The sequence below is a fragment of the Gopherus evgoodei genome, chromosome 8, assembly GCF_007399415.2.
Source record: "Gopherus evgoodei ecotype Sinaloan lineage chromosome 8, rGopEvg1_v1.p, whole genome shotgun sequence".
In the NCBI taxonomy this organism is placed as follows: Eukaryota; Metazoa; Chordata; order Testudines; family Testudinidae; genus Gopherus; species Gopherus evgoodei.
In genome coordinates, this window is record NC_044329.1 from 84,201,457 (window position 1) to 84,227,139 (window position 25,683).

At 42.3% G+C, this 25,683-nt stretch overlaps 1 protein-coding gene across 4 annotated transcripts in view; it reads right to left on the reverse strand.

The window, feature by feature from the left end:
• Positions 1-7,084: 7,084 nt before the first annotated feature.
• SAMD13 (sterile alpha motif domain containing 13) overlaps positions 7,085-25,683 on the reverse strand; it is a 28,098-nt gene continuing 9,499 nt past the window's right edge. For 2 of the 4 annotated variants that reach the window (XM_030573647.1, XM_030573648.1), the window contains 4 exons: positions 23,041-23,103; positions 19,159-19,270; positions 10,664-12,225; positions 8,574-8,653 (listed from right to left, as the gene is read on the reverse strand). In XM_030573647.1, coding sequence (XP_030429507.1) covers positions 10,679-11,359 — 681 coding nt within the window. In that variant the 5' untranslated portion in view covers positions 11,360-12,225; positions 19,159-19,270; positions 23,041-23,103 and the 3' untranslated portion in view covers positions 8,574-8,653; positions 10,664-10,678. Of the gene's footprint in view, positions 8,654-10,663; positions 12,226-12,414; positions 13,014-19,158; positions 19,271-23,040; positions 23,104-25,683 lie in introns of those variants that run through there. The other 2 variants (XM_030573650.1, XM_030573649.1) reach the window with 2 other exon arrangements.

Consider the following 25,683-nt stretch of genomic DNA (forward strand, 5'->3'; position numbering starts at 1 on the left):
GCCCCAGGCACGCACTTGGAGCGCTAGTGCCTGGAGCCGCCGCTGCACGTTTGCCCCACCAAGCACAGATGGAAAAAAGTGCTCTTGGCTTCCTCTTCTACTTGGATGACCAGCCCCCGAGCTAATAAAACAGCTTAGCAGCAAGCACCTTTGTCACATCTGGCAGTTCAACACCCTCCAATATGGGCACTGATACAAGATCGGTCAACTCTTCTAGTTAGTTCCCTCAGTCCAGAGGGAAAAGTGAAAGACTATGGAAGAAAGAGGCAGAACAGGGGACGGTAAAAAGGGAAGAGAATTAGGAAAAGAAAGAGGACGACAGAGAATCCAAGAGACACAGTGAGGGGAGAAAAGTTTTTGGTATGTAGAAGATCTGTTACCAAAGTAAATACTGGCATTTGATTTATATTTCAGGGACTCAAAAAGGGCTTGAGATAGCTGAGCGTGGGAAGCAGATGAGCCCAATATTCTTACCTATAGGGGAGGAGTTTTTCACATCAAAATGCTGGCACTTAGTGTGGTTTTCTGTGTTTTAATGTGCATGTCTGATGGGAAATGTTAGAGAGTTTGGGCCTTAATTGCTTTGGTGCTTCTGCAATGTCTTTAACTCTTCTAAACTATAGGAAATTGTTTCAGATATTTCCAGAATGTCTAGGTGAGGGAATCCCAGAGCCCCATTTCTATTGATTGTACATCAGTAGCAACTTTCAACCTTGGTCATGTTTAAATGGTAGCATATTTATGGAAGTAGGGACCAGAAATAGCAGGGATGTGTCCCTGAGCAGCTCAGGCACTATGAGCACATACCCCTCTGCACCCTTTGTTTTTGCTGACTATGGCTCTGCTTGGAGATATTAATTCAGATACATTTCTCTCATCTCCATTCTCTTCTTCCTGTGGCAAATCCATCACCATGAGAGGACACAACCCTGCATCAGATGACAATTCTGAGACCTATCATGACAGTCACCAAATTGGTCAGCTCTCCCTTCTACTCTGATCCACTTTAACCATTGCACAGATTTGGGCATCTTCAGCTTACGGAATAGCACATTGGGTTAATACAGAAGAAAACCACATGCAAATACTAGATGCAAGCCATTCAAAATGAGGGATGCAATGAGATTAATATAGGAATGCCCATGTCAGCACGTTTGCTGTTGCCTTACTAGCAGGTAAAATTTTATAATATGCCTGGACTTCAGCAAGGCTTTTGACACAGTGCCTACATGACATTTTGATAAATAAGCTAGAGAAATGCGGGCTCAACAGAACCACCATTAAGTGGATATATAATTGGTTAAACAACCCCAAACAAAGAGTAACTATTAATGGAAAGACGTCAGATTGGAAGGAGGTCTCAAGTGGGGTTACCTGGGGATCTGTTCTGGGTCTGGTGTTGTTTAACATTGTTATTAATGACCTTGAGGGAGGAATAGAGAGCATACTGATCAAATCTGCAGATGACACAAAGCTGGGGTGGTTGCCAACACTTTGGAGAATAGAGCTAAAATTCAGAGGGACCTCGAGTCCTGGGCTGTAGACAAGAAAATAAATTCAATAAAAACAAATATAAGGTGCGAGACTTAGGAAGAAAAACCAAATGCACAAACAGCATGGGAGATAACTGGCTTGGCAGCAGCACTGCTGAGAAGGATCTGGGAGTTGTGGTGGATCACAGCCTCAACATGAGTCAGCAATGCAATGCTGTTGGGGGGAAAAAGAAAAAGTAAATGCAATTCTAGGTTGCATTAACAGAGGCATAGTATGCAAATCACGGGCAGTGATAGTACCGCTCTACTCTGCGCTGGTTAGGCCTCAGCTGGAGTACTGTGTCCAATTTTGGTCACAAATGTATAGAAAGGATATAGAAAAACTGGAAAGGATCCAGAGGTGAGGGACAAAGATGATCAAAAGGATGGAATGCAGGCCATCTGAGCACAGACTGAAGGAACTGGGTGTTTAGTTTGGAAAAGAGGAGATTAAGGAAGGATATAATAGTGGTTTTCAAATACTTTAAAGGCTGCCATGAAAAAGATGGAGAAAAGTTGTTCTCTCTTGCCACAGTGGGCAGGACAAGAGGCAGTGGCTTCAAACAACAGCATAGCAGATTTAGATTAAATCTCAGGAAAAACTTCCTAACTGTAAGAACAGTAGGACAATGGAACAGATGCCTCGGGACGGTGTGGAAGCTCCTTCACTGGAGCTTTTTTAAAGGAGGGCACATAGCCATCTGTCTTGGACTGTTTAGACACAACAAATCCTGCATCTTGGCTGGAGCTTAGATGACCTTTGCAGTCCCTTTAACCATATGATTCTATGATCTAACAGATGGTCTGTTCATATAATAACTAGGCATATCAGCGCTACAATTCCACTAAGCATTCCTACTAGTGCTCACAGGCAAACTCACTAGAGGCCATAGCCCCATTCTCCAGTAGCAATGAAAGTCTCACACACAGAGATCACGAGCTGCTTAAGGCCTTAGTGATGTTACCCTTGGGTTTTCCAGGTGCTTGGAGTTTACAGTCATGTCCATGTCCACAAGATTTACTCTTTCTAGGAGATAGTATTATTTGGGGGTAAGTGTGAACATGCAGCTGGGAGCCTAAAGAACAGCACAAGGTTTCCCTCACACAATGTTCCTAATTATAAGGGTTTAAGCAAAACATTTTAAAATGACATTTTCCATTAGCATGCTCAACAAAATGCAGCCATTGCCAACAGGAAAGAAAAGCAACTTACCAAATCAATCTGTCCCCATTATTCAGATGGATGACTCAACTTGCGTACTGCCCGAGGGCTCTCACAACTACACTGAATGACCCCAAGGTGGAGCTATTGTTTCATCAGAATGACGTGCTAGCAAACTGTTTTAATTTACCAGCCTTTCATTAGACTAGCGTGTTGGTGAAAGGTGCTGGACTGAACCTTGGCACCTGAACACCTCAAGTCATCCACGGAGCTGGGCACTGGACAGCGAGAGGGCACAGTAGCTCACTCTCTATGCCCAGTCAGTCCTTGTGTCTCTGCCGAGGCAGCAACGTACAACCCCACAAATGCTGTTGCATACATCAGGCTCAGAGTCTCCTCCCTACTCACATGGTGCTTTTGAATTAAAATCAGTCCATGGGAGCCAGAGCTGCTCTTCTGCACACCAATGCGCAGACTGGAATACTGACTAGAACAAAGTTTCTCTGCCTCAGCTCAGCCTCATACTTCAACATTTCAATTTAGATTTGAAACCAAAGGCAAAAGCTGGTTGACATACAAATATAAGGAATATGCACCTGTCAACAATTATTTTGAGCCATTTTAAATGACATTTCCCTAAAAATGAGAAACGGGTCTTGTCATAACCTATTCCCAGATTTGGACCTTAGCGTCCAAAATATGGGGGTTAGCATGAAAACCTCCAAGCTTAGTTACCAGTTTGGACCTAGTAAAGCTGCCACCACCAAAAAAATTAGAGTGTTTTGGGGCACTCTGGTCCCCCAAAAAACCTTCCCTGGGGACCCCAAGACCCATATTCCTTCAGTCTCACAGCAAAGGGGAATAAACCATTTCCCTTCCCTTCTCCCTTCCAGGTATTCCCTCCCTGGGTTCCTGGAGAGATACACAGAAGCAAACTCCGTGAATCTAAACAGAGGGATTCCACCCTCTCTATTTCCAGTCCCGGAAAACACAAGCACTTCCCTCTTCACCCAGAGGGTATGCAAAGTCAGGCTAGTAAATCTAACACACAGAGATTTTCCCCCCTGACTCCTTCCTCCCACCAATTCCCTGGTGAGTACAGACTCAATTTCCTGGAGTTGCCCCCCCCCAAAGAAAAACTCCAACAGGTCTTAAAAGAAAGCTTTATGTAAAAAGAAAGAAAAATACATAAAAATGGTCTCTCTGTATTAAGGTGACAAATACAGGGTCAATTGCTTAAAAGAAATATGAATAAACAGCCTTATTCAAAAAGAATACAATTCAAAACACGAGCAACTACACACATGTAAATACAAAAAAACATATAAATCACTATCTGATCTTTTGTACTTACAACTGGAAAACAGAAGATTAGAAAGGCAGGAAACAGAGATCCTCTCATAGCCGAGAGAGAGATAGGCACAAGACCAAGAACAAAAGACTCACGCACAAACTTCCCTCCAACCAGATTTGAAAAAGTCTTGTTTCCTGATTGGTCCTCTGGTCAGGTGTTTCAGGTTACTTCTTTCCAGGTGTAAGCGACATTAACCCTTAGCTATCTGTTTATGACAGGTCTGAATCACGGTTTTCAACAAATACAATAACTGATATTTTACATAACACCCAAGAGTGCCAGGACCAAGGGGGAGGGACTGAGAGTGAAAGCGGGAGATGTTGGTGTGGAATGTGAAGGGAGAGGGGGGAAAAAGACCAAGTTAAAGAAGCTGATAAAACAACAACAAAAAAGAAAAAAGAAAGGGGATGGGACTGAGTGGGGAAATGAAAATAGTCGTGGATGCAATGGAATGTGAGAAGTTGTTCATTTAAAACTGATGATTCATTGCGAGGCCCCAGTTTTACATTTTGACCTGAGCCTTGAAATCCCTGTGTGACGTGTAACTTACATTCCCTTCCACATCACCTCTGAATGTCACCCTGTGAGTAAAAGGAGAGAACCTTCTTCAAGATGGCAGGTTAAACTGCAGCACATTAGGACAATGAGCCTTTTAAAAAGGGAATAAAAATATATGTAATGTACAGAGAAAACACCTTGTCCTATGGGTAGATAGAGTGACCCCAAATGGGTTATTAGCTGGCAGCTTTTCACATAATACCTCACTGCTGGTTGCCTTTTTAAATCGCGGGGCAATAGTTTTCTACTGTGAATCTAAATTTCAGCCAATATTTATGTGGTATATAGTATTTATCTACATATACACACAGAATATGTACTGTATATGCACCCCTCCCCCCAAGATTAAATGGTCTATGCCAGTCTATATGTGTCTGTAACTACATAGAGGTGAATAGTCCATTCTCTACATTACCTCAGTTACATTTTTAGTGAGGGGAAAAGGAGGGGTGGTTAGCTGAAAAACATCTGGCCTTGGCTTCCTCTTTCAAAACATTCCCAATCTGTTGTTAAATAGATTTTTTCAGAGGCACCAATAAGAATTTAGCAAAACAAACACAGAATGAACTGTTGTGTAAAAACTGTGATATCACAAAAAACCCCAATGCTAACAGGAAGAGACAAACACAGTAAAAACCATGGACAGTAGCAAACTTGCTTCTATACTGTACATTCTCCCACCAAATCTTCTTTCATGCTTTCCATTAGGTTCTGGCTTGTATGAAACAGTTAGCAGCATTTATTAAAAGAGGAACAGAAATTAAATACATCCGGTTTTGAATCCAAGTCATTTCAGCTGGCCCTTGAAAATCTTGCATGCCTTATTATAAAGGCCTGATAAAGACAAAGGGTTATTGTCTCACTAAAACATGGCAAGGACAACTGCAAAGCATTATGGACAGGCTAACATCATTGCACTGTGGACATTTTCACGTCTCACTTTGGAGTGAGCGCTTAATTTTATTAACAAACCTACATGATTCTTTTTATATGTGTATTAATCACGGATTTATACAGATATGAAATGATTAATGTAATTATATCATCATCACTGGCTATCCCTTGACACAAGGATCATGTCTGCTGAGGGGAAAATGTCACTGATGAGACTTAAGATGGCTGAGAAGTCCATTCTGTGCTCTACAAGTTATTCCACATACGTGAAAGAAGGTTGCTTGGAGAGAGCACAACTTCTGGCTGGAATGCTGTACACTTTCCTTCCTCCTCTGCCATTTCTCAGCCTTTTGAGAAAGGTGATTCTCTTCAAAACGGGCTGAGGCTTGATGTATGATGCAATGCCACTCTAGTTTATGGTCAGCCAGCTTTTCCCAATTTGTGGGGTCAATGCTTCCCTTCTTAAGATATACTTTCAGGGTGTCCTTGTAGCATCTCCTCTGTCCCCTGCAGGTCGTCTTACCATGACTAAGTTGAGAAAAGAAGACTTGCTTCGGAAGACGAATATCAGCCATCTGTACACAATGGCCTGCCCAGCAAAGTTGATATTTCATCATCTTTGCCTCAACACTGGTGATGTTAGCGAGAGTGAGTAAGTACTTCCCTGCTCCCATAGCCCAATCTCTGCAGTGAATAAAGGATGAGGGATAGAAAGTGATCTATTAGTTTAAAAGCTTGATTCATACAGCACATTCTCAGAGTCTCAAGATCCAAATATAAATGTAATACAGTCGGGTTGCAATCACGCAGTTATGCATATCATCGTATGAGTTTAGCCAACAGCCCAGATATAACTAAATATGCAGGGCCTGATTCTCCTTTCATTTTTATTGGCGTAAATGAGGAGTAACTCTCCTGGAGTCAAAGCGGTGACCATTCCACACCTCTTTCCAGCCTTAGTGTGGTCTAGGCCTGGGGCACCATCGTTGCTGGATTATGAACATCTGTTTCCTGCAGTCTTCTACAGAATTCCATCCCTTCTCTCCTGTGCCCCAGCCTTCCTCCAACTTGGCTGACAGGTACCTTCTTCCTCCTCCACTCCTCCTCACCTTCTTCCCAGCCATGCAACGTCTTACTCACAATCTCCTTCCACTACATCACTCTCCTCCTAGTTTCCCACCACACTGCCTATAGTGTCTTCTTGCTCTACCTCCTCTACTTCACCTCGTCTGCTGTATCTCACATTGTGTGTTCAGAGAGTGTCCTAGACTTTATGAAATGCTCAGAGAACTCTTTGTAGCAGGGATGGTAGCTGTCTTATACTTTTGGAAGGTGTCTAGAATGGTCATAGGGGCTCAGGGTGAAATTCACCTTCTGCGGAGGGCCAGCATGAAGTATCTGCACTGCATAAACGGGGTTTAAGAGAAGTAAAGTGGAACAAAGGACCTTTGTGGGAACTTTAAAATTGACCTCTCTACACTGTTAATCAATAAATAATCATGTCAGTGAGAGGAAAGAGAATCAAATCCATTAATACATAGGCAAGTGATTTTAAAAAACTGTGATACATATGCGTCATCTTCCCCCCTTAATCTCAGTTCACTACTTCTACAGTTTTCCCTTCCTCTTAAAGACGATCCCAGTTAGGAAAGACAAAAGATCCTAAGCATCCCTTGTGTATTGAGCTCCACTTTTCATAAATCCTCACTGGGAACATCAAAACAGAAGGAAAAAGTTACCTATGTAAGTATTTTATCCTTAGAGGGTAAGAAAGAATATCTCTGTGTCTGATTACTTAGATGTCAATGGAGTTATGCCAGCTGCACATCTGATCCAAAAGTATGGATGGACAGATAAGAAAGCACAAACATTAAATAAATTCTACATCACTGAACAGTAAGAAGTCTCCTGACCCCTACTATTGGCTGGATGGAGAAAAAGACATGTGATCCCTCCTATACCACAACAAACAAAATATAGAGAGAACAGATAGCTTTGAAGAAAACGGAATCAAAACATAAGCAATGCTTTATTGCGGTAGCCAGTAGCCAAATAAACTGGGAACTAGTACAAACAGATTGAATGAGACTCTCTTTTAACAGAGATCTATGGTAACAAGACAACTTCTTTCACATTTTTGGAAACAAATATTTAAACCATAAATCAAATAAAACATCAACATTATTCATTGCAACACCATGAAATACAATATTTTTTTAAAAACGGCAGAATTCTACTCTTTATACAATGTTCTGCAAAATCTGTAAGAAATTTTATAAATTAAAATAATAAAATGAACTTTATTTTTGTTTTATAAAGCAACACACGCTGTTTAAAAACAAGTACACCTTACTTAACTGCAAATAAAACTGGGTGAAAACAAGCTGAAAATATGACCACCAAAAATACACACCCAACCTTCACCTCTTAGGAAGGCCTTCTGCTATAGAAGGTGCTATGTTAATTGTACATACAGCTTTAAACATTGCAATATACCACAAATAAACCTTAATAAGGTCAAAAATAGGACCCTTTGCAAAAAGGGGTGAGTTGGCAAATCCCAATCCAGTCGCACAAGTTACAAGGAGCAGTAACTTCAGTACATATTTGACATAAATAAGAATCTACTTTTGGTTCCGCTCCCCAAATACATGTAAACTTTTAAGAGTACTTTAAGTAATTCTTGAAAATTAACCTCTTGTTTGGCTTAGAAATGAAGAACTCCCTTTCTTCACTTTTTGTTCAGAATCTGACTTTATCATCTCAATGTATTCTGTTTAGGGAGCTGGAAGAGAAAGTCATTATGTACAATGTGAAAATCCACACTATCCCTCTCAGTTCAGTCACAGTACAGTATATTGCAAAATCTATCCAATAGGATATATATCATTTCCATTTGGTTTAAATTCTTAAGACATATATTCTCTCTTGACAAAGTTCCATCACGTGAAACCAAATTGCTTATTTATTGTTATTGGAGGCACAACAGGACCCCAACTAGACCATTCGCTATAAAGAATTGTTCTTTAGATGTTGTGTCTGTAGAGGTTTTACATGATATTCATAGATTTTCAGAGCTGGCCCCAGTTTTAACGCAAGTCCAGTCAATACATCATTTCTTGTCATCAGTAGCAATGATTTGCCGTCAATTTCCTAGAAAAAGAATTAACGAGTAATTAAGGGTAATATACACATCTAAGAGATTACAAAACTATTCTCAATAGACAAGGGCTCACTAAAGAGGATCATTCATGAAAAACAGAAATACTGTGCTCTGTTTTTTCATAAACTGTAAACATCTGCAAACAAATGACGACATCTGCTGATGGGCTGATTTTCAAAAGTGCTCACCCCCTGCAGCATCTATTGACTTCAGGACCTCTAGAAATCACGCTATTTATTCAGGTGTCTAACTAGAAGCATCCGCATTTGAAATTTTTCCAAGTTATTTGTTTCAAATTCACAGATGCTGGTAAATGTTTTAATTATTAGGTACAGCAGGAAGGGTGGTCTTGTGGCTAATGCAGTGACCTCTGGTGCAGAAGATCTGAGTTCAAGTCTCAGTTCCACCATAGATTGTTTTGTATGATCTTTGGCAAGTCACTTGATCTCTCTGTGCTGCAGTTCCCTGCTTTTTAAAAGAAGATGATAATATTTCCTTTCTCCCTTGCTTTGTCTGCCCTGTCTATTTAGAGTGTATGTCACTGTGGTGTTTTTGAAAATCCCACCCCAAAATCTGAGGCCACTTTTAAAAATTTGCCTCTAAGTGACTTCTCTAAGGTCACAGAGCCAGGAACAGAATCCACATCTCTTGTGTCCCAGTCCTGTGCTTTCATCACAAGACCATCCTTCCCCTCACAATACTGTAGGCAGTGCTTAATTTGTGCCAAGGCTTGCCAGGGCTGAGCCCCAGCACCTTTAGGCTTGGAAATTCATAGCCCCAGCACCTTTGGGCTTGGCAATTCATAGCCCCAGCACCTTTGGGGTTGGCAATTCATAGCCCCAGCACCTTTGGGCTTGCTGCATCAGTTATGAATGTAAATAAGTTGCTTGAGCCCTGGCACCTCTTTCATTACAAATTAAGCACTGACTGCAATGGTACTGTGTGGCACAATCCACTGAATGCAAGCTGCACCTACAAGGCTCTATACATGCATCGAAGAAGTGTAAAGAGCAATACCTTTCTGGCATCACATGGTGTAGCTGGAGTGCTTTCTGACGTCAGCAAGTCCCAGAGAAGTTTATAGCTTTACACAGTTTGCCTAAACTGTTTTATGTTCTTTTTTCCACAAAAAAACAGCATTTACTGATTCAGAATTTGTTAGCAAATAACTTAGACCCAGTTCACACCCTATACTCATTGTAAAGAGCAATACCTTTCTGGCATCACATGGTGTAGCTGGAGTGCTTTCTGACGTCAGCAAGTCCCAGAGAAGTTTATAGCTTTACACAGTTTGCCTAAACTGTTTTATGTTCTTTTTTCCACAAAAAAACAGCATTTACTGATTCAGAATTTGTTAGCAAATAACTTAGACCCAGTTCACACCCTATACTCATTGCTATTTGCCTATACAGTAATATAAATATACATAGCTAGTTGTCAAAATGTACTAAGCTGCCAGCATTTAGGTGAAGCAAGAAAACGACCCACCAGAAATGCAATGTTATTTTGTATTTACATCTTCCAGTACTACACATTTTTCCTTACTAATTGAAGTGAACAAAGTCTGTCCTGAGAATGTCAACTTCAGAGCATATTAGCCATTGGGTTCACACTTCAAACAAAAGGAAAAAACATAAGATTCATGCTAGTGTAAGTATTGATTGGCCTGAACTCTGATCATTCTTCACTTTGGATAACTATTAATAAATGCAAAGTTCACAGAGAATTCACAACAATTTTATAGACAAAATATATGCATTAATGATAGCCCAAGAATTAACTGACCAGTCTATGGCACCCACACACAATAACTTTGGAAGAACTGTTTATAAATATTTTCAATTAGGCTGCAGCAAATCAAAAGTAGATTTTGGTTGAAACTTCCCCCACAGCCTCATTACTCTGGTTAATCCCTCAAATGAAGCTTGTAATCATTTAATATTTCTGATAAATGTGTGTTTTCAATATCTCATTATCCAAGTATAGTAGCTGCCTCTTACCAATTGTTGAGAATTTTAATGGTCAATAATGGTGTCTACTCTTTCTTCTCCATTCATCACAATTCTCTTTGTAGTGATTTTGATGCCATTAACTATTTTGCTGGTCGTTATGACTGATTTGAAGTTGCCTTTCCCACTGTTGTTCAGTGACATGATGGAGGATGAAGAGCAGCCTCCAACTCGCTGGGAACCAAATGAAGTAAATCCAGTCCCTGAAATAGGAGACACTCCAGCAATAGAGACAGAATATCCTTCACCACTTCTGCTTCTTCTTCCATGGAGTCCTCGCCGAATGCCAGAAATTCCATCAAGTAGATCATCCCAGAGTTTCACTGTAAAGCAGTCCATTCCTCTCAACACATCTGTGTGGGGGTTACTGAATGGGAATTCAGAATCAAAGTGACTCCCACCCCTGCCTCTCTCTCTACCTCTACCTTCCTCTCCACCTTCACCTCTACCTCTTCTGTCTTTTTCACTTATACCTCCTTCACTAGACATGTCATAGACATCCCGTTTTCTGGCATCAGATAAAATCTCATATGCCTTAGAGACTTGTATGAATTTCCTCTCTGCTGCCTCTCTGTTCTCTGGGTTTTTATCAGGGTGCATCTTCAATGCCAGTTTTCGGTATGCCTTTTTAATGTCATCTGCAGAGGCATTTCTTTGCACTCCTAGAATGTCATAATAATTCACCATCTTGTCCAGATGTCCTCAGCAGCAAAATTGAGTTCTGTCCTCAGCAACCATTGGCAATCCAGTGAAACTCTGATTCCTCTCGGCACTCTCGCTGTCCCTCAAGTTTAATATTGTTGAGTAATATCACAATTTTTTTAAAAGGAAAACATGTTTATATTAAAGTGATTTACAAAATATCTCTCTGTGCTCCTCCATGTTTTTGTTAAGGTATCTTCATTAAAGAGAGACATGGAAAACTAGCTATTTTTCAACCAACAGTCTGCTTTCAGGATAGCTATGAAGAGGCCTTTGTTGGAGTGGGGATTGTGACATCAGAGATAAGTCAGCTAATAACCATGCTGAGGACTTCAGTTCATTTGCATACTGCAATCTCATTGCTTATGGTGCTGTGACATTGGTTATGAAGAGTCAAATTTAGCATTATTGAAACATAACCCTCTGGCTACATGACAGCCATGAATATTATTATTGTTTCTGGTAGCTGGCACTGAAAGTTTTGCTTTCTCTGTTAAATATACAAAATCGTAACATGCGGCAAAGGGCTACATGCATCAAGTCACCCACACACACCAGCTGCATTGTCAGGACTTGTGTTTTCATCTGATGAAGCAATGCAGACATGCTAGCAAAGCTCTTCTAATTCAGCCTTGCAATGTGTTGCAGTCTATTTTAGTGTCTTGCTCTTTGAGCCAATTGTTCAGAATGTTTATGACTCAGATTTTCTGTCTCCATATTTTGGATCTTCCTGCTTCTCTAATTCTCCTCTATCCTCAACTCCCTCACAGTTACAGCAACCCTGTTCCCTGCTAATTTGCTATTTTCACTTTTTTGTAGTAATTTCTTCCACTGAAATCGACTTACATCCACTGAAATCAGAGAGATATTAAGATTTAATAATACCAGCAGAAGTATAATCACCTTATAATTAATCACTTACACTAGTAGTCACAATACAGTTTTTTAAAAAATGTCTTTTATTCATCTGAGAGAGACAAGTGGGGTGAGGTAATATCTTTTATTGGACCAACTTCTGTTGGTAGAACAGACAGGCTTTTGAGCTTCCCAGAGCTCTTCCTCAGATCTTTTTCCTCATCTGTAAGACATGTTCAGGTTTTAGAGCAGCTTGGAGCCAGTTATCAGTGTATTTTATGGATGCGTATCGAGAAATGTATTATACATCTCATTACAAAAAAGCGTGGACTCAGTTACTATTATGCAAAAGGTGGGATTCGAGAACAAAGCAAGCAATCACATTTTCCAACAATTCCCTAATACATATGTTGTAGCCAACCAAAATACAAAAGAATGGCCCACGTGTTCCCTCTACTTAATGGAAGCAGTATAGTGGAGACCAATTTTCCATGGCAAAGGTAAGGCAAGGGGTTATGTGGGACGCTTTCCACTACAAACACACAGTTACTTTCCCCTTACAAGTGTGCATGGCTAGAGATGTGGGGAAGAGAGCCACATTATATGCGTGCCTGCCCAGTCCTGCCCTCAGGTGAGTACATAAGTAGGGTGGAAAGTCCTGAGATAGCATTAACTCCTGGTGCAATTTCACACAGGATAGCCGGTGGCAGCAACCAATGTCAGCACAGCTAGGGATCCCTTTGTGTTGCCATAGCTGGGTTCCTGATGATAAAGATCTGAGGACCTGCAGAGATCCAACAATTAACAGAGACACACACACAGATAAATGGAACCTGAACTAGCAACTTTCCTCCGAAAACCACAACAGCTGTCCTACCTTACTCATAATAAAAACAGCACTTAGCACTTCTATACTGCCTTCCATCAGGTGATCTCAGAAGCTCTGCAGATATTCTTGAGAGTCAGCCTCACAAGAGTGCAGTAAAGTTGGCAATTATTCCTGCCGCATTATTGACAAGGCAACGGAGGCACAGAGAGGGTAAGATTCTTGATGGAACTCACCTAGGCACGTCTGTCAGAGGACGAAAAGCCAGAGCCCCTGACTCCTTAGACTGTCTCTTCCTTAATCATAAAACCACCCTTCGTGGGGTGATGGAAAGGAGTCACAGGTGATGTTCTTGATGGTGTTAGAGAAGTAACAGACTCAGTCAAATCTCTTGTCTGTCCAATTCCTCATCTTTAAATGTAAAATATGCTGAACAGTTAGCAGCAGCTGTAGAAAGAGGCTCCTCGAGCCCTTCCAGAGAATTACCCTAAACAAGGCTTTTTCCCACAAGAATGAGACTAAATTTAGCCACCAGGCTGCACTCATAAATCATCATCAGCTGGGACTTCATTTCTCAGGCTTTAAGGTCAGTTAGATTAATTCAGTAGCAAGAAGCTAATTTTATTCCTTTTTGAATACCACTTTTTTTTGTGTGGAAAGCCTGCATTTCATTGTAGCACTGGACGGTGCTATGCCAAACAAAGAAGGCTAGAACGGAATTTTGATAGGCTTCTTGTCTGTGAGAGGAAAAGTTTAGAGCTGCAACGTTTGAACAGCCTTATAGAGGTCCTGAAAGGACGGATGGATGACGTGAGAGACAGGAGTTTTGTATCAAAGTTAAGAACCATTGCCATTAAATGACCAAAGTCTTTAGTGCAAAGATTTCAGGTACATCAGAATGTAACAGGCAAAGAGGCAGCCTACAGGTCCTGAAATCTGTTAAATCTTTGCTAAAACATGCATGCTATAAATATATCTTTTAAGCCAAATTAAAAAGGAGGTTGCTGAATTGTATGATTTTTTTAAAATATGGTTTTATATATATATATATATATATATATATATATATATATATATATATATATATATATATATATATATATATATATATATATATGTATATAGTGACAAAGCTCCTCCTCTACCTTGGTGGGTCCTGCGCTTATTGGCAGATTTGCTCACCTCAGTGATCTCCCCCACAGTCTGGATCAACTCCTCCTGTGTCTGATCAGGAGTTGGGAGGTTTGAGGGGAACCCGGGCCCGCCCTCTACTCCGGGTTCCAGCCCAGGGCCCTATGGATTTGCAGCTGTCTATAGTGCCTCTTGTAACAGCCGTGTGACAGCTACACCTCCCTGGGCTACTTCCCCAAGGCCTCCTCCAAACACCTTCCTTATCCTCACCACAGGACCTTCCTCCTGGTGTCTGATAACGCTTGTACTCCTTAGTCCTCCAGCAGCACACCCTCTCAGGGCTTGTCTACATCAGAAAGTTGCAGCGCTGGTGAGGGAGTTACAGCGCTGCAACTTTGAAGGTGTACACATCTGCAGGGCATCACCAGCGCTGCAACTCCCTGTTTGCAGCGCTGGCCGTACTCCCGTTTTGTCTCGGGTGTAGAGGATCCAGCGCTGGTGATCCAGCGCTGGTAATCCAATGTAGACACTTACCAGCGCTTTTCTTGACCTCTGTGGAAGGAGGAAGCCTCTGGTAATCAAGCTGGTCTCCTTTCCCGGTTTGCTCTCTCGTTCCCGGAACCCCGAGCAAGCAGGTCTCCTTCCCTGCGGTTTGCAGGGTGGTTCGGGGAACGCGAGAGCAAACTGCGGCGAAGCTGGTCTCCTTTCCCGGTTTGCTCTCTCGTTCCCGGAACCCCGAGCAAGCAGGTCTCCTTCCCTGCGGTTTGCTGGGTGGCTCCGGGAACGCGAGAGCAAACCGCGGCGAAGCGGGTCTCCTTTCCCGGTTTGCTCTCTCGTTCCCGGGACCCCGAGCAAGCAGGTCTCCTTCCCTGCGGTTTGCTGGGTGGCTCCGGGAACGCGAGAGCAAACCGCGACGAAGCTGGTCTCCTTTCCCGGTTTGCTCTCTCATTCCGGGAACCCCGAGCAAGCAGGTCTCCTTCCCTGCGGTTTGCAGGGTGGTTCGGGGAACGCGAGAGCAAACCGCGGCGAAGCTGGTCTCCTTTCCCGGTTTGCTCTCGCGTTCCCGGAACCCCGAGCAAGCAGGTCTCCTTCCCTGCGGTTTGCAGGGTGGTTCGGGGAACGCGAGAGCAAACCGCGGCGAAGCTGGTCTCCTTTCCCGGTTTGCTCTCTCGTTCCCGGAACCCCGAGCAAGCAGGTCTCCTTCCCTGCGGTTTGCTGGGTGGCTCCGGGAACGCGAGAGCAAACCGCGGCGAAGCTGGTCTCCTTTCCCGGTTTGCTCTCTCGTTCCCGGAACCCCGAGCAAGCAGGTCTCCTTCCCTGCGGTTTGCTGGGTGGCTCCGGGAACGCGAGAGCAAACCGCGGCGAAGCGGGTCTCCTTTCCCGGTTTGCTCTCTCGTTCCCGGGACCCCGAGCAAGCAGGTCTCCTTCCCTGCGGTTTGCTGGGTGGCTCCGGGAACGCGAGAGCAAACCGCGACGAAGCTGGTCTCCTTTCCCGGTTTGCTCTCGCGTTCCCGGAACCCCCCTTGAAGCCGCCCAACAGCGCTGCAGTGTGGCCACATCTAACACCACTTGCAGCGCTGGTTGCTGTAAGTGTGGCCACTCTGCAGCGCTGGCCCTATACAGCTGTACTAATACAGCTGTAACAACCAGCGCTGCAAAATTTTAGATGTAGACATGGCCACAGTGTCAGCTCCTTGTGCCTCTTGCTCCCAGGTCCTCACACACACTTCCTCTCCTCTGGCTCCTCCCTCCCTGACTGGAGTGAGCTCCTTTTAAAACCCAGGTGCCCTGATTAGCCTGCCTTGATTGGCTGCAGGTGTTCTAATCAGCCTGTCTGCCTTAATTGGTTCTATCAAGTTTCTGACCACTCTCATGCAGACCCTGCTCTGGTCACTCAGGGAACAGAAAACTACTCACCCAGTGACCAGTATATTTGCCCGCTACCAGACTCCTGCACCCCACTGGCCTGGGTCAGTCACAATATATATATATATGTTACATATATAAAAAAGATTCCAGATTTCTATCCTCCCCTTCAAAATTGTTCTTATCAGCTGCAAAAAACATTGATTTTTTACAATTTTTGCAAAATCAAGCAAAGAAAATAGGCAGAAATAGAATGTCAGGAAGAGAGTATTACTATGCAGTTTTCATAGCTGTAATTTCTATCTGGCCAATGTTTTGTAATTTATCAGATCCTCAACAAAATGAAATAAGCAGCTTTTAAGAAAAACATCTCTCGAAGGATGCAGAGAATAAAAATGAAACTGTTTCCAAGAAGGTACGTTCCCATATCTTCATTATGGAGAGATTTTCACAGAAGACAACATTGTTATTTGTTTGACTTTAGGTCATTGTTGTGACTTTTGTCGGCACTGAACCATGAAACAGTGACCTGTAAGAGAAAGGATCCATATTGCATTAACAGCTTACGAAGTGATCAGTCCCTGGCTACCTTTTTAATTGATTCTTCTTCACTGATCCTTCCCTGTCAGGTCAAGACAGCTACTGTGGAACCTTTCATCCAAGGGGGAAGTGTCACCTTGGCTTCACTGCTTCTATTCAGATGGCAGAAATGCTGTAGGAGTAGGCTGTTCCAGCCATCACCTTGTTTCCCCTGAGATAAAAAGCATACCAGTGTCTTGTGCCTCCTCTCCAGCAGCCCAACAAATGAAGCTCCAACATCTTTCTCAAGGCAGTTATAGGCCGGTAAGCCTGACTTCAGTACCAGGTAAGCTGGTTGAAACTACAGTAAAGAATAGAATTGTCAGACTCACAGATGAACATAATTTGTTGGGGAAGAGTCAACATGGTTTTTGTAAAGGGAAATCATGCCGCACCAATCTACTAGAATTCTTTGAGGGTGTCAACAAACATGTGAACAAGGGGGAATCCAGTGGATATAGTGTACTTAGATTTTCAAGTATTAGAGGGGTAGCCGTGTTAGTCTGGATCTGTAAAAGCAGCAAAGAGTCCTGTGGCACCATACAGTCTAACAAGACATTTTGGAGCATGAGCTTTCGTGCCTGAATATGAAGTGGGCATCCAACAAAGTGGGTATTCACCCACGAAAGCTCATGCTCCAGAATGTCTGTTAATCTATAAGGTGCCACAGGACTCTTAAATTTTCAAGAAATCCTTTGACAAGGTCCCTCACCAAAAGCTCTAAAGCAAAGTAAGCTACCATGGGATAAGAGGGAAGATCCTCTCATGGATCAGTAACTGGTTAAAAGGTAGGAAACAAAGGATAGGAATAAATGATCAGTTTTCAGAATGGAGAGAGGTAAATAGTAGTGTCCTCCATGGGCTGGCACTGAGTCCAGTACTACTCAACATATTCATAAATGATCCAGACAAAAGGATAAAGAGTGAGGTGGAAAAATTTGTAGAAGATACAAAACTACTCAAGATAGTTCAGTCCAAAGCAGACTGCAAAGAGCTACAAAAAGATCTCACAAAACTGGATGATTGGTTAACAAAATGGCAGATGAAATTCAGTGTTGAAAAATGCAAAGTAATGCACATTGGAAAGCATAATCCCAACTATACATATAAAATGATGGGGTGTAAATTAGCTGTTACTACTCAAGAAAGAGATCTTGGAGTCATTGTGAATAGCTTTCTGAAAACATCCACTCAATGTGCAGCGGCAGACAAAAAAGCAAACAGAATGCTGGGAAATTTTAAGAAAGAGATAAATAATAAGACAGAAAATACCATACTGCCTCTATATAAATCCATGGTACACCCACATCTTGAATACTGTGTGCAGATATGGTCACCCTGCCTCAAAAAAGATATATTGGACTTGGAAAAGGTTCAGAAAAGGGCAAAGAAAATTATTATTATTATTTTTATTATTATGAGGAGAGAATAAAAAGATTGGGACTTCTCATCTTAGAAAAGAGATAACGAATGGGTGATATGAAAGAGGTCTATAAAATCATGACTGATGTGGAGAAAGTAAATAAGGAAGTATTATTTATTTCTTCTGATAACATAAGAACTAGAGGTCACCAAATGAAATTAATTGGCAGCAGGTTTAAAACAAACAAAAGGAAGTATTTCTTCACACAACGCACAGTCCACCTGCTGAACTCTTTGCCAGAGGAGGTTGTGAAGGCCAAGACTATATCAGGGTTAGAAAAAGAACTAGATAAATTCATGGAGGATAGGTCCATCACTGGCTATTAACCAGGATGGGCAGGTATGGTTGTGCCTAGCCTCTGTTTGCCAGGAATGGGCGACAGGGGATGGATCACTTGATTACCTGTTCTGTTCCCTCTGGGGCACCTGACATTGGCCACTGTGGAAGACAGAATACTAGGCTAGATGGACCTTTGGTCTGACCCATTATGGCCATTCTTATGTTCATGTAGCAGAGCAACGTGCTGTTGCTGTGCAAGAAGGCCACTGCTTTCCCCCCTACATTCAATTTCTCTGTTTCCTGATAACTTGTAATGACTTTAATGAAAGAGCTTTTCCTCAAACCAAGAGAGCAAGACTCCCAGGCAACAAAGCAGCATGCAACTGAACTTGTGGACATAATTCTTTGATAGCACCTTCCTTCTGAGGAATTCAGCATTTTATAAACATAAACAAACTTATCGTCCCCATACCCTTAGGAAGTACGGAAGTACTAGTCCCATTTTACATATGGTGAAGCTCAGGCACAGAGCATTTAAGTGACTTTCCTGAGATCACACAGAAAGGGCTGTGGCCAAGACAGGAATAGAGCTCAGATTCTTCAGCTCCCAGTCTAATGCTTTAGATCACAAGAGCAGCCTTCCTCCAGCTACAGTGCATGTCCTGTAAAATGAGGATATTGTTTAAAGATGATAATCCCAGTGGTTGCCACCCAGAATGTTCCCTTTCTAGGAGACTTACCATGCACTAACCTTTGTACAACCAGTCCATATAATGAAAATGTGAGGAGTCAAAGGGCAGTGACAGTCAATCCAATCCCATTTACCTGTTCTTGAAAAGCACTGGCTTGTTCTTCAAATCCTGCTGTTCTGAAGTAATTTACGACATCAGTGACAGCCCAGTCAGCAGGGTCAGGAGGTCTCCCATTCTCTACTGAACTACAAAATGCAAATGTAGACAGGTAATCACTATATGTGTGCATATTGTATGCTGCTTCTGTGTGTGCAGCCCATGTACTCTTTCCCCCAGAGGAAGGCATCCTTCAGGACACTCTTAAGTAAATGACAGTCACTCACATTCTTCCCAGAGAAAGGCGGGATTCCTCTCCCTTGAGAATACATTAACACTAGTCCTCAAATTGGCCAGACGGGGTCAATAGAGACTTCTCCTCATGCAGGGGCTGAAGATGCTGCCTTCACAGCTCTCCCCAGCCCCCTATTGGCCTTGGAGCACAAGACGTACCAAGTTTGGGATTGAACATCAGTCTCCCAAGACTTGGTCTGCTATTTGTTTTCTCCTACCAGACTCTGTTCAGATGATTTCAGTATTTTCCAATGTGCATATCCCCAATGGACTATATACATAAACTCTCTTATGAATCAGGGATGCATCTGCACCGTTAAGCACTCTACGTGCTCCCATTATCCACGTCTTTCAACATTGCCTTTAAGATTTAACAAATCTATGGATTTTCTAATCAGCTAAGAATCTTTGAAAACATCTGTTAAACACAGTCAGAATTGATTCCTTTCTGTGGCTGACCTCAGCCAATTGCTTTCAGCAGCATCAAAAACAACAAATCATTCAGAATGTTACCCATTAGTTATTAATTCAGAGTGATTCCAGACACCATTGCTTATCCCTAACCTACCTTCTTATCTCAGATAACCTTTTTGGCTCTGCAAGTTGTTATTAAAACTTGCACATAACTAGCTTGACTCTGGCTTTCATCCAGTAATTTAAGGAGATGAACAGCAAGTAGTCACTCACAGGAAACACCTGCTTTTATAAAATGCTTCTACAGTTACAGCTTTCAATGTACAAAAGAAGTTCAGCCACAGATATTTTCCATTTTAACTGTGCCATCCCTGTCCATGGCTCAGTTGTAGCATCAATGAGGAAATAACAAGAACTAATTTATATATATATATATATATATATTTCTGAAATTCGGCAAAACGCTTCCATGGTCTCAAATGATTAAAGGGGTTCCCAAGAGAGAAACAGAGCCATAGCCAAAGGTTCTTTATAATACATATTTTGAATATGAATATAAATAATTAGAAGCTAACATTCAGCCTTTAGATACGCTGCCCAAGATCTCATTGTAACCACTGGGATTTGCATGCATGTGTCCCAGGTCAGAAATCTGGCCCAGAGACTTACTGCTCTAGCTTCCTTTAGTTTGAACATGAAAGACAAGGACATTTACAGTATCTTTCATCTTTGGGCAGTGTTTAGCCCTGGAGTCTAATCCCAGGTGCACAGAACATATATGCATATCCATGTATTTATAATTCACTAGTCACTATGGAATGCAAAGGCTATCAAAGCTTATGTGGGCATAAAAGTACTCAAGAAGACTGTACTATCTATAGGAGTGGATTTAGAAATTTAAAAAATTAATTCTCTTACTTCACTTTTCCTTCTCTCACCTCTTCCTGCATCTGTCGATACTGAGCTATGTTTGGATTGCTAATAGGGAGAGCAATGCCCAAGTGGTGAATCTTGCGTCTGACCTCAAAACTTGTGAGGTTCAGGATCACTGTGATGGAAGGGAGTTTCTGCTGCTGAGAAGGTCTAGTCCCTGCCCCGAAGAGCGTTAGCTTACCACAGCAAAAGTATCTGTCTAGATATCTATACGGCCCCCATCACCATAGCAGCAGAAGGGCTCCACCATTTCTGATGACTATAGTGATTGCTTGTGGTCTTAGTGAGCTATATGATCCCTAAAATAGCAAAGGCCAAGTCCATTTCGGGCCTTGGCAGTCGGGATTCAAGTTGTAGATTGTGGCCAGTATTGGACAGAGTCAAAACAGCATGCTGAGCACCAGGTGGTGTGCTCAGGAGATTGATTTTGGCCTATTCTTCCAAAGGTTCCTCTTCCCACTATCACTGCTTCCATCTTGCACGGGCTTAGTCAGGGAGCAATGCTAGACCACTGTGCATTTCAGAGTGGCAGGAAGACTGATTTCACAGAAAGAGGCGGTAATCATCTCTGTCAGCACAGGGTCCACGGTCTCCTAACTGCTTTTGACCAGCCACAAAGAACAGGGGCAGAACTGCAGATGGTGGCTGAAACTTCACTGAGTGCTTCGGGGGTCTCCCAGCGGTGTGACTGCCTGTTGCTTCTCCTCTGACTCCTGGAGCCTATATTTGTATATGACAACAGAATTCTGGATCTTTGGAGTTGCATGGTAACATTGCTTGCACATTAGGATTTTACCCCCTTTAAAATGTTTTGTCACTCATTAAATATAATACAAAAGCATTCCACAGCAATAGCCCAAAAACCACAGTAAGTTAAGGGCCAGGCTGAGAGCCCTTCACAAACAGATCCACTGATTTCAGTGGGGCCACTTGTGGAGTAAGAAACTATTCAGTGCAAACAAAGGATTTGCTAACTGAGATGAGTACTGCAGAATACTTGTAGTATTTCTCTTAAATACAGAATTCATTTTAGTTTAAGATTTTTACATAAATCTCTGCATTTTCCCCAAGGTGCAGAATATGCCTCTCACATCACATTTACAATCTGCATCATCGTGCCACTTAAAATAAAAATTGAGCATTAAAAAAGTATGGTGAATTTTAAAAGTGCTTAATTTTCCATATTCTTTCTATACAGTAAACAAAAGATTTAATGTGCAAAAATGCCTATTAACATTTTGTTCACTAACAAATACATTTTAATATCAAGCTTATTGTGCTTTAAGGCGTGTTTTAAAACATTTTATTTTTAGGTTTTAGTTCTCCATGCTATTTCTCTTAAATATTTATGCACAACAGTCCAGACTCACGCCAGGTATAAATATACTAACTTCAGTGGAGCTACACTGGTGATTAACTGGTCCCAGTAAATGCAAGCTCCTGCCTTACAAGTGGCAGCATCTTGCTGGACCTCAAGTGAGAGGTGGTTTAAAAAACTACAGAATTGAAAGCTTGGAAGGAGTGTGGCAGAATCCAGTTGAGACTGGCTGCATTTGTAACCTTTCTTGGCTCCCAGATTGTGGACTGAACAGTTTCCTCATTGCCTTAAAATTGCGCAAAGCTCAATTCTTTAGACAAGGAAAGGGAACGTGCGAGAATCATAGCTTAAGCCATAAATACGGATTTATGTCCGGCACACAGGGTGCCTTAAAACCTTAAAGAGGCTGGTGTTTTATGACCTGACAGGCTGAATTGCCCAGTACCAGATGCACTGATTACGAATAAAGTTGTGGCCTGTTTGCTTTTCACCAGGGTCTGTGTATTGTGCCTTTATTGCCATCATGTGGTAGAAGCAGAAAGGTCTGGAAAGATACAGCAGCATCTTGAAAAAACAGCTTTTACTAAAGCTACTTATAATCTCTTTAACATAGTGCCAAATGCTTATTTTGTACATAAGCACACACATGCTGTATACATTCACTTGGAAACCACAGCTTCTGTTCAATTTAATTACATTACCCACCAGCTTTAAATAGCCACCTTCAATTAGTAGCTGAGTCTCTACCATTTGAGCCAAAAGGGAAAATAATTAAATATAAGCTGTCCTTGTTTTGATTACTTTCCCCCTGCAACACCTATGGGAAAGGTGAGGCTTCTAATTGAGGGTGGTTTCCGAATGGACATACATGATATGATCGATGTATAGTTACTGCATAATTGCATATTGATGTGCTGTAACCAGTGCTTAAAGTAGATCTAAATAGGAGGGGAAGCTCACCAGTTTTGATAGTTGTCATCAAAGATCTTGATGTTACGTGGTAATAAGGTGTTGCATCATCATCTTGTAGCGATGAGATGGAGCATGTGGGGAGAGATTAGGAACCATTTATCTAATTTATCTACCTGGTTTTATATCGTGCCCATCACCGTGCAGTCTATTTCCTTTGGGGGAAATGAGAAGGAATGTGTCTGAAAGTAGTTTATGTCCCCAAGCAACAGGCCTGCAGCCAACCGAGCCAAAGTATGTGTCTGCGTGTGTACACGCATGTACGCAGCTTATTGTCCCACCCAGTGCCACTATTTAGATTTGACCAGGGTGAAGAACCTGCACTGATGTCAAAAGGAATAAAAATAGCAGGTCCTAGAGGTTTTTAGACAAGAAAGTTGGAACTATGTTATTTCAGACAAGACATTGCACCAAATGTATATATCATCTCCACCTATTATCATCTCTAGATGGGCAGAGAAGCCAGCAGGGGAACAGAACTCTCTTTGGAACAGGTGGATAGGTGCCTCCCAGCTGGGACACTTCTCCCATCAGGCTGCTGTGCCACCCACTGGCAGGAAGCCTGGAAGCCTCAGGCAGGTACCTGGCCTGCCAACTACCCCTCTTCTGAGTCCCTGCCTGAGCAGTTCTCACCCCCTCAACAGAGGAGGAGCTCCCCTCATGCTATCTTCTTCTTCAATCCCTGGTTGTAAGGATGGAAGGTGCTGTGTAACTGCAACTTTAGATGCTTACTCTCAGCATTTGTACAAACAAATTCATGAAAGCTCTATACGACTGGTCATGCAAACAGCAAACATAAATAAGAAAAGAAAAGTGCAATGAACTGCAAAGATTAAGGCCCAGAATTTTAAAGGTAGGTAGGCGTTGCTGTGCTCAGCAGTGCAACACTAAAATGATTTAGGAGCCTGAATTTCATTTTCAAAAGGGATTTAGGAACATCTACTGTCAATAGGATTTATGCTTCTGAGGCGGCAGATTCACTACAGATTGGAGAACAGCATGACCAGTGGCTGCATCTACCCTAGGAGCATACACAATAGCACAGTGCTGGGAAAAGGTGCACACAGGTGACCAGGTGGTGCCATTGCAAATGTCTGTGACGGGTAAATTCTTAAGTAGGGCTACAGAAGTGGATTGTGCCCTAGTGGAATAGGTAGTGACCCTAGGTGTGGATGCATTTCCAAAGCCTTGTAACATGCTAAAATGCATCCTGAAACCCATTTTTATAGTGTTTGGGTGGAGATCAAACATCCCATCACTCTCTCTGAGAAGGCGACAAAGTCTGGGAGAAGCTCTGAAGAGGTTACTCCTATCGGGATAAAAGGCAAGAGCGCCTCTCATGTCTAAAATGTGAAGACTGGTTTCCTCCTATGAGGCATGAAGTTTTGGGTAGAAAGGTGGTAACTGAATGTCTTTGTTTATATGGAAGTCTAATGAAATCTTAGGTAAGAAACAAGAATGGGGATATAAGGTTACCTTGTCCTGGTAGAATACCATGTAGAATGGATATTCCCCATAAGTACTTCCAGTTCCCCTGTCCTTCTGGCCAAGGTGATGATTGTGACACACTGTATCTCAGGGGAACACCCTGCAGCCCCATGTTCATTCTTATAATAGGACTGTGTGGTATCCAATGAAAAGTTTGTCAGGTCAGCTGTCTTTGGAAGGCTCATGATGCACTGCGCTTTGTTGTTATAGAAATGTTATAGGTTGTAATTTCATGTATATAGTTATGAGGCTAAAAATATGGCCTCGTGTCTTAAAACAAGCCTAGGCAAAACTCTCCAGGAACAGATGGGCAGTTCACACCTCATCAGGGTCTGTATGGGACAAGCCCAGCCAAGTCTCATAGAAACAAGGGACACTGGCCTAGGCAGCAACAAAGGATCTGGTGGACTTTTAAGTGAGTCATCCCCCTTCCCTTGGTCAGTCAGGGACTACGATGAGATAATACTCACCTGACCCTGAAGGGAGGGGGGCAAAGCCAAGAGGGAAGAAAGAACATGATAAAAGGAAGAGACGTTTGCCATGCTCTTTCTCTCTCTTCCATCTCCATCTACAGACGTCACCACCAAGCAACTGAAACGCTGATCAAAGGGGAGAGCCTGGCTGCAGGGCAACCAGCCAGCATCTAAGTTTACAAGGGCGCTGAAAGTGTTAAGATCAGCTTAGAATGCATTTTGCTTTTATTTCATTTGACCAAATGACAAATCTGACTTTTGTGCATTGACTTATAATCACTTAAAATCCATCTTTGTAGTTAATAAATCTGTTTGTTTATTCTACCTGAAGCAGTGCGTTGGTTTGAAGCGTGTCAGAGACTCTACTTGGGATAACAAGCCTGGTACATATCAACTTCTTTGTTAAATTGACAAACTCATATAAGCTTGCAGCATCCAGCAGGCGTAACTGGACATTGCAAGACAGAGGTTCCTAGGGTTGTGTCTGGGACTGAAGATATTGGCTAGTGTCATTTGGTTGCACAATCCAAGCAGCTTACATGCCAGAGGCTGTGCATGAACAGCCCAGGAGTGGGGGTTCTCACAGCAGAGCAGGGTAAGTCTGGCTCCCAGAGTCAAGGACTGCAGTGACCTAGCAGATCACCGGTCCAGATAACACCAGGGGAACATCACA